The 15,501-nt window shown below is 43.6% G+C and overlaps 1 protein-coding gene across 2 annotated transcripts in view; it reads right to left on the bottom strand.

Annotated features, from left to right (window-relative positions):
- LOC102461235 (trifunctional purine biosynthetic protein adenosine-3-like) overlaps window positions 1-7,301 on the bottom strand; it is a 56,325-nt gene extending 49,024 nt beyond the window's left edge. The window contains exons 1-2 of one of the 2 annotated variants that reach the window (XM_025186105.3): window positions 7,154-7,301; window positions 3,556-3,651 (exon numbers count right to left, since the gene is read on the bottom strand). In XM_025186105.3, the coding sequence (XP_025041890.3) occupies window positions 3,556-3,651; window positions 7,154-7,298 (241 nt within the window). In that variant the 5' untranslated portion in view covers window positions 7,299-7,301. The remainder of the gene's footprint in view (window positions 1-3,555; window positions 3,652-7,153) is intronic. The other variant, XM_025186106.3, reaches the window with a different exon arrangement.
- Between the last annotated feature and the right edge of the window lie 8,200 nt (window positions 7,302-15,501).

Below are 15,501 nucleotides of genomic sequence, written 5' to 3'. Positions count from 1 at the left end.
CTGTGGAGTGCTAGTGCTAAGGCTCCTCTGTTATGAGCTGAAATCACTGTGTGCTGTGCTGTGGACAAGAGCTGAAATTGCTGTGGAAATCACTGGTGTTGTGGGGAGGCCTGTGCTGTGCTGTGGACGAGCGCTGAAATCACTGTTGCTGAGGGGAGCCTGGGGCTAAGCTGCTGGGCTACTAGCAGAGCAGCTTGCAAGGGACACTCAGCAAGCACAGGCGGACAGCAGAGCGGTTTGCCGGGTGGGGGCGACCTGTGGGTGTGGGCAGTCAGCAGAGGGCTGGCGGGGGCGACCTGCGGGTGTGGGCAGTCAGCAGAGGGCTGGCGGGGGCAACCTGCAGGTGTGGGCAGAGCGGCTGACGGAGACGACCTGCAGCTGGTAGTAGGGGCAGCAGCAGACAGCCAGCGGCTGCTGGTAGGAGTGGCAGCAGGCTGCTGGTAGGAGTGGCAGCAGGCTGCTGGTAGGAGTGGCAGCAGACAGCCAGCGGAGCAGCGGCGGGAGCAACCAGCTGGCAGCCAGGGGCGTGGACTGAGATGGCTGGCGGAGCCGGACAGTGGAGGCGGCTCACTGGACGGCAGGTGGAGTGTGACTTGACGGCAGGTGGAGTGTGGCGGAGTGACTTGTGTCGATGGCAGAACCCCACGGAGAGGCGGAGCCATCAGCGGAGCCACCAGCGGACCACGTAAGGTGTATCGATCCCCGCCCCTCCAGGTTGGGATGGTGAAACCCTGCCGGGTGAACTTTTGAACTCTGGGGCGGCACGAACCCAGGGCAGAGACTTTTGGGGTGTTGGACTTTTGGGACTTTGGGGGGATTTGTGGCTGGGGGAAGGGGCTTTGCTCATGTTTGGTTGGTAAATCTGAGTTGTGGTGTTTCCCCAATTTAATGCTGATGTCGGTTACCTCATGTTATTAAAGGTTTGCTACTATACTGAGGCTCTGTGCTTGCGAGAGGGGAAGAATTGCCTCTTTTGAGGCACCCAGAGGTGTATGTAAGATTTCCCAGGTCACTGGGTGGGGGCTCGAGCCGGTGTTGTATTACCTTGTTGGGAGGAGACCCCTAGATACTGAACCCGGCCCTTGCTGCTATTTACTCGGCCTGGCAGAAGGGCTACATTATGTTAAGAGAAGGTGGGTGAGGTGACGTCTTTTATTAGACCAGCTTCCACTGGTGAGAGAGAGAGAAGCTTTCACAGAGCTCTTCTTCAGAGCTAGGAAACTTACTCAGAATGTCACAACTAAATACAAGATGAGACAGTCTGCTTAGCATAAGCAGTTAACACATACACTAGGAATGTGAAGTAGCCTGTTAACAACTCTCTAGTCCTACAACAAAGAAAAGATGAATACTTATACAGGTTGAACCTCCCCCATATCCAGGACTTTCAGCTGGACCATGGATGTTGTTGGACCAAAGAGCCCTGGTGGCTAGAAGCCTGAGCCAGTCAGAAATCCCATAGGTGCTGGAGAGCCTTTGCTGGGCTGGCAGTGGAAACTCCCTGCAGGAATGGGGCCAGCAGCAGCTAGGAAACTCCTGGCCTTGACTGGGAACCCCCCAGCCAGAGCAGGGCCAGCAGGAGAGCCGGGGTTTGAGGCCACAGGAGCCTAGCAGGAAAAGGTTCAGGAAAGATTTCTTTCAAGATGTGATCCCCATCAAGTATGGACTTCAATAGTTTAATGATACCCCCTACGCATGCCAGTGGGGGATGCTAGGTGACAACTAGAGGTGTGTGGTTAAAGAGTTCTTTTCTTCTGTATTGCTGTAGGTTCTCTCGGGGTATTTGGATAATTTGGGTGGCCTATTTGTAATGCAATCTATTTCTCTAGTGGAGTGTCTTTGATGAAGGCAGTAATTCTATAATATCTTTATATTATTGATAGTTTTGTGTGCTTTATCACCATTTTATTTTTCTTCTTATCCCTCATTTGAAAATTTTAATGGCTCTATATTACCACAGAAATTTCATGGAGTTGGGGTGCCTCCTAATTCTTGTCTTATGAGGAGTAAATAACACTTCCTTATTTACTTTCTCCACAACAGTCATGATTTTATAGCCCTCTATCATATACTCCCTTAGCAGTCTCTTTTCCAAGATGTAACACCCCTAATATTTTTGTTGCCCTTTTCTGTACCTTCTCCAATTCCAATATATCCTTTCTGAGATGGAGCAATAATATCTGCATAGATGCTGACTCAATGGGTGCTCCAAGGCTGGACAAAAAATTAGTGGGTCCGGAATACCTACTAGCACCAATCTCCCCTTTCTCCCTGCACTTCTTGCATGCTGGCAAACCTATCCTTACAAACTCCTCCCACTCCTGTCCAGCACTTCCTTAACCCTCAAACAGCTGATCTGCAGTATTCAAGCTCCAGAAGGGAGGGGGAAGCATGGGACTGGGGCATTCTTGCAGCAGGAGGTGGAGAAGAGGTGGGATGGGGCAAGGATGGAGGCTTGGGTGAAGGGATAGAGTGGGAATGGGGGCTGAGGCGGAGGGGGGGTGTTAAACACCCCTCAGCAAGATGAGAAGTCAGTAGTCAAGATGTGAGTATATCCATCTACTACATATTTTAGAGTTTGTGCATCTACCTATTTGTCCATCCACCTGTGAATCCATTTGTTCAAGAATGCCTCCTAAACAGTAAGAGCTAGCACCATGAAATTTGGTATGCAGTTGCCTCTTATCATAACTTAAAACAAGATCAGGATTTGATTGTGCCAAGTCAATGGGATGTGCATGGAATGCAATTGTTTAACAGCAAACAGAAAGGAAGAGGTGTGACAATAGGAACAGTTCTTATTCATGAATGACCACAGGATGGCAGCAAGCATCCCATCCCCAGGGAACAGGTGCTTGGGCCAGCCCCAGAGAAAAGCTGGTGGGACAGCATGATCCCCACAGCCCTGGCAGCCCCCGGACCACACCAGGTAAGTCTTCTAGTGAATTTATATGGAGGCAAAAAAGAACTAGTGAAGTTAATGGAGGATATGTCCATCAAGGATTATTAGCCAGGATGGGCAGGGATGAGGTCAGGGGATGGATCGCTTGATGATTACCTGTTCTGTTCATTTCCTCTGGGGCATCTGGTATTGGCCTCTCTCAGAAGACAGGATACTAGGCTAAATGGACTTTGGATTTGACCCAGTATGCTGTTCTTCTGTTTTTAAATACTTCCCAAAGCACCATCTACACACTCTGCTACATCCTTTGCTACAGTGAAAAGCTTAAAGCTCAAAATGCTATCTTACAGATGGAATAAGTTACCAGTTTCATCATTGGATTTCAAGAGACTTTTTATCTTATTTTACAAAGCCTTACAATGAGACTATCCAGTTACTGCACATTTCCTACATGTTGTCTAACAAGTACACAGCTATAAAGCAAAAATAAGACACAAAATAATCTTACATTTACAGAGACAACCTAGAATATTCATACACTTCAGTTAAATTAAGGTAGAATAAAGCTTAACACTTCAATATGATTATCTATCTTTTAAGATAAATTCGAGGCACCTGGCTTTTTCTAACAAGATAAATTATTCTGACCTTACCAGCTCCCAAGAGTGCCTCTGGTCCAACTACTACAAGTCCAATGTTATGGTCCTTGCAGAACTGGGCAAGGATAGTATGATTACTGACTAATACAGCTGAAAAGGATAAAGACATATAATTAAGTTACAAATGTAAAGACAAAGGGGGTTATGATCCCTTCCCCCCCCCCCACAATACTAATAAAGCACTGGAATGGACCATTTTTATAGGCAAAAGGAGAGCTGAACAACCTAAAGGATGCCAAGCTCTTATGGTCATTATCAAAACTGCAATAGAATAACTCAAAATGGAATCCACAATAGATAACTGAAGATAATCCACAATATCCAATTAATATTGTCACTGAATATTAATTACACCGTGTTTATTCTGGGTTGTCCAAGGAAACATTTTAAAATTTATTTTACACAAAATTAGCACATTTTAAAAATAAAAAGTTAGGATTGTATATTGTGCATAATAAATTGACGAAGCTAGGTCATGCCCTGAGTACAAGACAATGCGTAGCTGTGCCATAGGTGCTGGAACTAGACATGCTGGGGGTAAAGCTGCACCCCTGAGCTTGAAGTGATTTCTGTTATACACAGGATTTGGAGTTTGGTTCAATGACTTTCAATACTGCCCACTATAAAAACTGTTCCAGCCCCCTTAAGGTGTGCTGCCCCAGATGAAGTCTGGGGAATTTTCCAACTTCTTCTCCGGTGAGTGCATTGAGAGACATTCATTTCCCATTCCATTCCCACTCTTTTCCCCATCAACTTTGAGGAGAATATCAGGCACAAAGTTCCTGCTCTTTCCCATACTCAGAGTCACAATGCTGCCCCTTATTTATGGCAGACTCCAACGTCACAATCTAACTCGACTTATGGCCTGTGGGCTGGATCTGGCCCATCGCTTGCCTGGATCCAGCCCATGAATCTCAGGGCTTCCCTCACGCCTCCCACCCTATTGAAGTGGTGTGAACTGGTGCTCCAACCACACAGTGGGTGGGTGCACTGAGGCTCTGTTCCCCGCCCCCTCTCCCAGGGCTCTTGTACATTTCAAAGGCAGAATGTGGAAGTGCTAATTGACTAGTCGAGTAGTTGATGGAAATTCCATTGACTACTCAACTAGCAAATTAATCACTACTTAATCACTACCCTAGACCTCACACTCCTACCCCCAGCCTCCTCTCTGGCAATCCCCTCCCACAAACTGAATCTTTTGAGCTCCACAAAATCTACTACCCCTGGGCCAGAAGAATTAATCTGGCCCAAGGGGTAAGCCCTGAGCCTCAGCAACCCTCACTACCATCCCATGGGGCCTGAACATGAGGAGTTCCTCTTTTTTTCCTGCTTCTTAGTTGGGGGCCAGGTCAGTGACAGGGTGGGTTTTTTTTTTTTGCCTTTTTCCCCCTTTTCACTTAGGGGCGGCCCCCAACTGATTTGTCTATGGGTCAGTGGCCCCTGACCCAAAAAAGGTTCCTCACCCTGGTAGCTCATTGAAAACAGAAAGTATTTTATACTCTGAAAATACAATACATAGATCAGCATTTCTCACATTCATTACAATTTGAAGGGTTTATTTCTAATATCTATTTTCTAGTAGGGTTTAACCCCCAAAACATGGCACTTCATTGTTAATAACACATCCCATTCATTGTACATATTCTAGAACTTTCAATCTACTGCATGATGTTATGTACTGCAGGCTTACTGCTTACCCCCAACTGAATTCAGTGGGTACATAACTGAGTCCTGAATCATGAGCCTGATCCAGTGACTACTACTGTCAGTAACAAGATTCTCTCTGATTTAGACTTTAGGCATAATGGTAAGATAAACTAATCTCACATATACAGGCATTAACGCATATACCAATGAGATTCAGTGAGAGTGAGAGACCTTTGACTACCGAAGAATGTGGAACCTGAAATACATTTTGAATTTGATGGATTTATGTGTTTCACTGAGTTACTTTTTGAACATTTGTATGTATTTTTGAGATTGCTAATTTGTATCCATTTAGATCTAACTGTCCTCAAGTCTTGTGTGTTCTTTAATTTTTGGTGCCATATCAAAACATGATGAAACACTATCAGATAATTAGGGCCTAAAAATTCACAGTCATGGAAAACATGCAACAGACCATGAAATCTGGCCTTTTGTGAGCTTTTTATCCAGTACTATGCAGATTTCATGGGAGAGGCCAGTGTTTCTCAAATTAGGAGTACTGACCCAAAAGGGAACTGCAGGGGAATCACAAGGTTATTTTAGGAGGGTCATGGTATTGCCACCCTTACTTCTGCACTGTCTTCAGAGCTGGGCATCTGAAGAGCACTAGTTGTAATGTTGACCAGGCACCCAACTCTGAAGGCTGAAACAAAAAACAGGACTATGTAGCACTATAAAGACTAACAAGATGGTTTATTAGTCGATGAGCTTTCGTGGGCCAGACCCACTTCCTCAGATCAAATAGTGGAAGAAAACTGTCACAGCCATATATACCGAAGGATACAATTAAAAAAAATGAACACATATGAAAAGGACAAATCAAATTTCAGAACAGAAGGGGGATGAGGAGGGGGGGGAGGTAAATGTCTATGAGTTAATGATATTAGAGGTGATAATTGGGGAAGCTATCTTTGTAATGGGTAAGATACTTAGAGTCTTTGTTCAAACCTAAGTGTAAAGTGTCGAATTTGAGCATGAATGACAGTTCAGAGGATTCTCCTTCAAGTGTATTCTTAAAAGGCCTTTGAAGCAGGAGGCTTAACTGTATCCTTTGGTATATATGGTTGTGACAATTTTCTTCCACTATTTGATCTGAGGAAGTGGGTCTGGCCCACGAAAGCTCATCACCTAATAAACCATCTTGTTAGTCTTTATAGTGCTACATAGTCCTGTTTTTTGTTTCAGCTACACCAGACTAACACGGCTACATTTCTATCACTACTCTGAAGGCAGCACACTGCCAACAGCAGTGCAGAAGTAAGGGGGACAACATCCATGTCACCTTTATTTCTATACTGCTGTTTTCAGATCTGGGTAGCTAGAGAGTGGTAGCTGCAGAGGTAAGGGTGGCAACACCATAGCATACATCTCTACCTCTACTGCTGACAGTAGCTCTGCCTTCAGAGCTCAATTCCTGGCCAACAGCTGCCCCTCTCCAGCTGCCCAGCTCTGAAGGCAGTGCTAATGCCAGCAGCTGCACAGAAGTAAAGGTAGCAATACCACAACCTTAAATCAATAACCTTGCAACCCACACATAGCTCCTTTTTGGGTCAGGACTCGTACAAGAATAACAACATGAAATTTCAGATTTAAATATACAAAATCATGAAATTTACCATTTTAAAAATCCTATGACAATTAAATTGACCAATTGGACCGTGAATTTGGTACAGCTCTACAAATAATCCTAAAATTCAGAAAAAAACACACAGTAAAAATTATTTGAATGTAGTATAATTTGTAGCATTTTTATGGAAAAGAGTAAGACTAATTTGATTAAGCTAATTTCTACTGATTCAATATATGATACTGAACAGTTTTTATTTACATTCACTTATCTATATTCCTGTACAGCTTGAAATATTGTTTATTTGCTTTTTATTACCTGAATTTGAAATCTTTCCATTATTGGCTGTTCCTGCATTTCCAGGGGCGACTAGCACTTGTTTTACATGTGGAGACTGTGCTAACTTCCAAGCCAGAGCATGCTCTCTGCCTCCACTGCCAATCACAAGCACTCGATCTGCCATCAGAGTCCGATGGGAAAAAAACAAAACATATGAATTATGCCCCTAACAGCCACTCATAACTGCATCTAATCTCAGTATAGTTCTCAGCATAAAGGTAGTCAAATGACAAAAATACACTTCACACATGGTACTGATTGGCAACAATGTCGGCATAATGGGTGAAAAGATAACATAAGAACATAAGAACGGCCGTACTGGGTCAGACCAAAGGTCCATCTAGCCCAGTAGCCTGTCTGCCAACAGTGGCCAGCACCAGGTGCCCCAGAGAGGGTGTACCGAAGACATTGATCAAACGATTTGTCTCCTGCCAGCCTTCTCCAGCCTCTGACAAACAGAGGCCAGGGACACCATTTCTATCCCCTGGCTAATAGCCTTTTATGGACCTAACCTCCATGAAATTATCTAGCTTCTCTTTAAACTCTGTTATAGTCCTAGCCTTCACAGCCTCCTCTGGCAAGGAGTTTCGCAAGTTGACTACACGCTGTATGAAAAAGAACTTTCTTTTACTAGTTTTAAACCTACTACCCAGTAATTTCATTTGGTGTCCTCTAGTTCTGGGAACTGATAAATAACTTTTCTTTATCTGCCCTCTCCACACCACTCATGATTTTATATATCTCTATCATATCCCCCCTCTGTCTTCTCTTTTCTAAACTTAAAAGTCCCAGTCACTTTAACTTCTCTTCATATGGGACCCATTCCAAACCCCTAATCATTTTAGTTGCCCTTTTCTGAACCCTTTCCAAGGCCAAAATATCTTTTTTGAGGTGAGGAGACCACATCTGTACACAGTATTCAAGATGTGGGCATACCATAGTTTTATACAGGGGCAGTAAGATATTCTGGGTCTTATTTTCTATCCCTTTCTTAATAATTCCTAGCATCCTATTTGCCTTTTTGACCGCCGCTGCACACTGTGGACCAACTGAAGTCAATGGAAGTTTTACCACTAACTTCAGTGTGATCAAGATTTAACCTCTTAAGTATCCAAGTCAAGGTATAGAAACTGAACTACCCAACTACATCTGATTCCTCCACAGAAGTACTGAGGCACATTGGCAGTGTAGGAAAGCTTTACACAAATATTGTCTGAAACTTATCTTTACGGTACACTCACTTCAATATGGAGGTTGTCAATTCAGAAACTCATGGGCGGCCACTATGCTAGGCGGGGGAAGGCATTGCCTTCCCAAATTGCCAGCCTAGCCCTGACCACACTCTGCCCCCAGAATGCATTTGGGGGCAGAGTGTTGCTGCCTCCAGCACCCGGCCTCTCTGTGCTCCATGCAGCCCGGAGAGGCTGGAGCAGCCTGCCCTCCCCGTGGTCTGAGGCCAAGGAGCCTGAGGGGCGCTCACTCTCCTTTCCTCGGCAAGGAAATGGCTTGGCTCCTGTGGGGCGGGGCCTCAGCAGAAGCTGGGAGTGGGGCTCAGGGCTTGCTTTCCCCAGTCCTACCTTCACTGACTGTTCACGCAGAAAATTTAATCAGCTATAAAATTCTCAGATTATTCACGGGGAAATATATAATTTTTAAAAACAGAAATTGTTAAAATATAAAAATCAGTGAGTGTGCTGCACAGACTGAATCATGTGCTGAACAAAATAACTGATGTTTTCCTCACTACGCTGACATTTAAAATTGTTATTTCAATGGGATTGCTTGGAAGATTATTTTTTATTTATTTCAGAAACACTGTAATACGTAATGTATTTTACATTGACAGGTTTAATGTTTCCAGTATGAAATTTAAATGGGCATACCTAAGTATCATTAATAAAAACACTCCCTGACTATGACCTTTAAGATAATGTCCATTGCATAACCAATCCATAGCCACAACATACATAATAAATTAATAACATAATAAAAATGTCAGCTTTCCATTCGACACAGCATTGCTCTTTCTCATGAAAAGATGATCTGAGTGGAATTTATTATATAGTTTATAAACAAAATCAGTGACAATATTGAAAAACAAAAGCATTATGTTTAAGGTCAGCCATTAGTAAACAGTAACCTTTTAGGGAAAAGGTTTTGGTTCCTAGCAGAGATGGTATCAAGATAGACCACACCAATATCAATAAAATAATTACTGGTTATATACAGTTCCAAAATGACTAAGCAGATAAAGCATAATGTTCACTTACTGTTTTATATACCCTCTTTCATGGGACTTTATCGTGAATCTACAAGAAAAAAATACTACTTTATCGAATAAATATTTTCCATCAGTTTTTATAGTAGGAGCACTATACATTAGACACATTAAAAAGATACATTAGATTACTTTGAAATAAAGTTTACTTTGCTCAGCATTTTTTAAAGTTGGGGTCTTCCCTTTTTACTTCATTGTGAAATATTTTTATATATTTCCTCTCCTTTGATCTTAGAAATATCAGAAATGTCAAGTGTGATCTTCCCTGTTGTTGGTAGAAGACATTCCTGGCATGAGTGTGTATGTTACAGTACTGTTTACAGGATGAGAGCTCACAATAAGCAAAAGGTTGAAGTTGATGATATTTAAAAAAAAACATAATTTATCCCAAATACTCAGTACAGACTGGAATTAAACAGGTGCTAACTAAAAAAGGTTTTTTTTTTAATAAACTAAAACCTCTCCCCCACCAATTATTCAGTTTTCAGCCTCTTGACACATCACACTTTCACTAGTTCAGTATAGTAATTCAAGTCAGTTTAGAACAGACCTAAATTTCTAGTTGGGAGTACGGGCAGGGAAAACACACACAAGCAGAACAGTGCATGTTTTCTTTACATAGCTTAAAGAACTCCCCCACAAAAAAGAGTGCTTTTCTCTTCTTCCTCCCCTTCCTTGAAGTCAACTTAAAAGCATCTTGGCTCGAAAGAGAGCTAGGAGAGGAACAGCTCTTACTTCAGAGGTGATGTGATAGAGGACTCCCATCTGAGACACCTTGGACTTACCATATCAGGCACTACTGTTCCACCTACTGATTCCAGAAACTCATCAACCAAATACAACACTTTCTTGCTTCTCCCACTTCAATTTCTCCTGTGTGGTGAGAGCTGATCCCATAAACAAGCTCTAGAGGAGCTAAGCTCTCCAAGCCATAGAGAAGGTCAAAAAGAGGAGCAAGTTCTTACTCTCTCTTGTTTTAGCGGAAGGGAGGGAGCTACCCTTCCTTCCCCCCCCTTATTTTAAATCCTCTTGGTAATGCAGGGGGGACTCACTCCCCTAAAAACAAAACATTATAAAACAGGATACAGATGTTAAATTGAGTTTAATCAACAAATCGACTAGTCGATGGATTTTCCGTCAATTAGTCAATAAATGGGGGAGCTAACCCCACTGCAGCTCTGCCTTTTAAATGCATTAAACATTTGGGACTGGGTGCAAGCTGGGAATTAGCTGATTCCTAGCTCGCGCCCAGTCCCTGTTACTGCCCTGCATGCCCTGCATTCCCTACTCCCCGCGAAGACAGTGCTGAGTGGGGAACTGATTTTTAAGACGGCTCCTCTCAGCACCAGATCCTGCTGCCCCACCCCTTGGCAGCAAGGGAGGGGAGAAGCAACTACAGGCAGTCCCCGACTTACGAGGATCCGACTTATGTCGGATCCGCACTTACGAACGGGGCTTTCTCGCCCCGGAGCTCGCAGGCAGCGTCCCGCCACCTCGATCTCCGGGGAGAGAAAAGCTGCTCCCTGTGCCCCTGGTCTGCTGGGGACCATCTCCAGCAGACCAGGGGCACCGGGAGCAAAGCCTCAGAGGCGCGGGACCCCACCGCGGCTGGGGCTTTGCTCCCGGTGTCCCTGGTCTGCTGGGGGGGAGGGGCGCAGCTAGTGTGCCCCCCCCAGCAGACCAGGCTTTTGTTGTGGACCCTGGGGCAGAGCAGCTGGGGCGCTGCCGGTTGGTCCCGCAGCGCCGCTCTGGGCACTACTGGACCAACCCGGCAGCACCCCAGCTCCTCTGCCCCAGGCGTCCTGATTCAGCCGCTGCTGGTCAGTTTCAGCAGCGGCTGAATCAGGACGCCTGGGGCAGAGCAGCTGGGATGCTGCTGGGTTGGTCCAGTAGCGCCGAGGAGCGGTACTACTGGAGCAACCCAGCAGCACCCCAGCTGCTCTGCCCCAGGCGTCCCCAAGTCAGCCGCTGCTGAAACTGACCCGCGCTGACTACAGGAAGCCGGAGGCAGAGTTGCTCTGCCCCGGGCTTCCTGGAATCAGCCGCTGATCAGTTTCAGCAGCAGCTGACTTGGGGACGCTTGGGATTCTTAAATTGAATCTGTATGTAAGTCAGAACTGGCGGTCAGTTTCAGCAGCGGCTGAATCTGGACGCCAGTTCCGACTTACATACAGATTCAACTTAAGAACAAACCTACAGTCCCTATCTTGTACGTAACCCGGGGACTGTCTGTAGTCAAGGGATTAGTCAATTATCCAATAAACTTTCGCTTATTGGATAGTCGACTAGTCGCTTACATAACTAAAACAGGATGCTCCCAGAAAAATCTATGTGTCTTTGCTAGTCTCCATTCTTTGAATTTCTCACAAGGTCACAGCAAATAATAGGACATTACTTTTCCACCAATCAGTTCTGAATTTTTGCTGGTAATCCACATAAACTCATTAATCCCCATTCCTAATAAAAGCAGAGATTATCATTTCTGAAACAGAGACATTGCTCAATGTACTTATCAGTCTGTGCCATTTTACTGTACTTTAATAATCGTTTTCAAGTAATGAATCTCAAGGCAACTTTCTATAACAAAACAAACATCTTCAGTAACAGTACATAAATTAAAAACTGTTCTTTTCTGTTGTAAAAGGATGGGACATTCTTAAGTATTACTGAAGAGTTATTCCTTGATGTCCATGTATAGTCACCACAGTCTCACATCAGTACTAAAATACACTTTTAGATATGTTTAAAATGTACTTTAATATCTAGCACATATTAAAATTAAGTGTTTGTCTGTAATTCTGCATTATAACATAAAATGAGGTTTATTCAGAGACAAAGATAGCTACACAATGAGTAATATGTTCTGTTTCATTCTTTATAGCTTCTTATACCATCCTCACTGCCATGGAAAGATGTTCAAATATAGAAGAGTGTTATTAAAAGATACAACTAACATGTTTCCAATACTACAGTTGTTTACAAAAAATAAATCAAAACATGCTAAAACATCACTGAGCAAGAGCTATGTGTGAACTCCTTAAAAGCAGGTACACACTGAGGCAGTGAGAGAGAAAAGTTTGAGTCACCAAAATGCAATATAGTCCTCTCACACCATTAAAATAAATTTATAGTAAGAAATAGCAGGATAATCCCACACATGCACACCTTCCAATTCCTTGCATATCGATAAAAAGGTGCCAGATTTTAATATCACCGTAAAAGAAGCCATGCACCTTACAATAAGTTTAAACATTACCTATAAAGTCACGCTTCTCTTTTTCTTTCTCCTAGTGCATGACAAACAGCAGTAGCCGAAAAGGGAGATTCCTCAGTTGAAATCCAGTCAAACAAACATACACCTACTGAAGGCAGAATTTGGTTTGTAGATTTTAAGCAACTTCTTCTTACATTCATAGAGCTGCTGCAGTACTGATCACAATAATCCATACAATTCTGAAACCCTGTCTTCTTTGACTCTATCACATAAGAGGGAAATACTAACATTTTGCATTCATTCAAACTGCCCATAATATACTGCAATTATCTGACTCAAGTCGTTTTCTTAGGCAGGATTAGAAAGAGACAGACAGACAGCAACAAAACAGAGAACAATAAGAGAAACAGATACCATAAATCGTTAAAATGTCTAACATCTAAACAAAACACTTCTCCCATGGCATCATTTCCAGTTCTTGTAAATATTTTGGTTTGCTGCAGTTTCATCTGCAGTTTTGCAGATCAAACAAAAGGGGAAGAAACTGACTACACAGGGCCAGATTCAGATGGGATGTAAGTAGCAGTATAAACTGCTTGTTCATAAAACAGCATAAAGCAATATAAATTGGTATAATTTACTCCAAGAGAATAAAATGGCAAAGATGTAACAGGAAAAGCAAGGGTTATGACATACTGGGGTACAATACAGACTAAAGAATACTGTGTCTCTCTGTGCTCTAACCTAGAGTGCTTTGATGCTGTAGCCTCCACCAGTCTGCACTCCACAAACAGCCTCCAGCATGCAGTCATTCCTAGCAATGTTTGGTGTGTGCGGCAGCCAACCAGCAGAACCATCCTGTCCATAGGACAGTTTGGGACAGTTGCACCAAGCCCTGTGCTTTGAGAGGACGCAGGGACTGGGTGGCATAAGGTGTGGCAGCAGCAGTGACACCAGCCCCACTCTGTCCTGCTAGTTCCGGAGTCACTCACAGAGGAAGAGGCAGGTGCCGAGCACGAACAGAACAGCGGAGGGATTAGGCAGGACGGGTGGGTTGTCATGGGGCCTGCACCCTATAATAATGCCCCTTCCAGTTAGATATACTTTGACTCTAACCAAATGTAATTATTATATTTCCGTCTTAGTTTTCCCCCTAGAAATGTATGTCCTGTACTGCCCATCTCTCTCTTTGAAAATATACATTTATATAAAGTCTGTTTTAGCTTTAAAATAAATCATATTTAATATGCGCATAACTTGATAAGTTTCCCAGACACTTCCATTTAAAACACATTGGATTAGATAAAACCAATATAAGTTTATTAACTACATAGAGATTTTGAGTACAAGTAAATTGGGCATTAAGTCAGAAGTAGTTCAAGAAAATAAAGTTAAATCTCTACTAATGCTTCATTAACAGACTATATCAGATTCAATTCAAAGTTTCCCTCCACATACTTGCAGCAGTCTTAGGTTGCGTCGACACAGCACCCTACACTCGAAATAAGATACGCAATTTGTGCTACACAAAATGCATATTTTATTTTGAAACTATTTTGAAATAGCTTATTTTTAAATTTGGTGTGTCTACACAGTGCTAAATTTCAAAATAATGTGCTATTTCGAGCCATCCCTTATTCCTCGTGCAACAAGGTTTAATGGGATGGCGAAATAGTTTGCCCATTATTTTGAAAAATATTTCGAAATGGGCAGCTTGTGTAGACACAGGGTAGGTATTTCAGAATACCTCCAGCATCTCAAAATAGCCGTGCAGTGTAGACGTACCCTTACTGACTGAACTTCTTAGCTCAGGCTTCCTCTCCCAGTTCAGAATAGTTTCCTTTGTCCTTCACAGTAGGGAGGGGTGGATGCCTCTCTTGAGAAAATCTCCAGCTGAGATTCAGGAGACAAAGAATCTGTATATTCACTGCTGCTTTGTTCTCATCTAACAGGTTGATGCTGGACTTTCGTATCTTTTAGGCCAGAGGTGGGACATCTAATGCCCGGGGGCCAGATGCAGTCCCAGTTTGCCTGGATCCAGCCCCTGAGATTCAGGGCTCCCCCCCCCCCCAGCATTGGTGAGCCTAAGCTAGCCTTTCAGCCCCCCCTACCACCAGCCCATGGGCCGGAGCACGCAAAATCTACTAGCATCAGTCCCACTAGGCTCTAGTGTGCAAGGGGAACATGGGGGTGGGGAGTGTCTTTCTCCTTCTCAGTTGAGGGCCATGCTGGTGCAGATTTGTGGGATGGGATTGCTTCTCATTTGTGTGTGGCCCCCCAACCCAAAAAGGTTCCCTACTGGTTTTAGGCAGGGTATAGCTATGCAGTGTGGTTTGTGCATAGTAGTTTCATTGAAACATAAAAGTGCCTTTTCTGGAGTAGCAGTGTCAGTTTTATCTGTGGATGGCATATTGGTTTCAAGAAAATGTGTGCCAAATTCAGAAGTTATTTATACCATGGTGTAGCAGGTTGGTAAACAGGCATCTGCCATTGTATGAGACTCCAAATTACACACCAGGGATGCTAGCCCTTTTGCTTTTAGTGTAAGCTTTGCAACATGTGGTATTTTGCTTAAATGTCCTACCTAAAGTGCTACATTGTCCTGCATTTTGCTTCAACTACCTATAGACAGAGCCCTGTGCGGATTCAGAATTGGTATGTGCATCCATAGCTGCACCTGCAAAAACGATCTGCAAAGATCCACATCCCCCCTGGATTTGCAGAGCTCTACCTATAGGAGCAAAGAGACTGACCCGGACACCACCTATATCTGAAGCACTCATTGACCTCATTGCTGTTCCCGCAGCATAGGGATGCACGGTGCTCGCCAAGTTA

This window comes from Pelodiscus sinensis, chromosome 1, assembly GCF_052426305.1.
Source record: "Pelodiscus sinensis isolate ZL-2025 chromosome 1, ASM5242630v1, whole genome shotgun sequence".
NCBI classification, from domain to species: domain Eukaryota; kingdom Metazoa; phylum Chordata; order Testudines; family Trionychidae; genus Pelodiscus; species Pelodiscus sinensis.
Note: the sequence above shows the minus strand (reverse complement) of the source record. Positions and strands in the feature narration are given on the sequence as shown.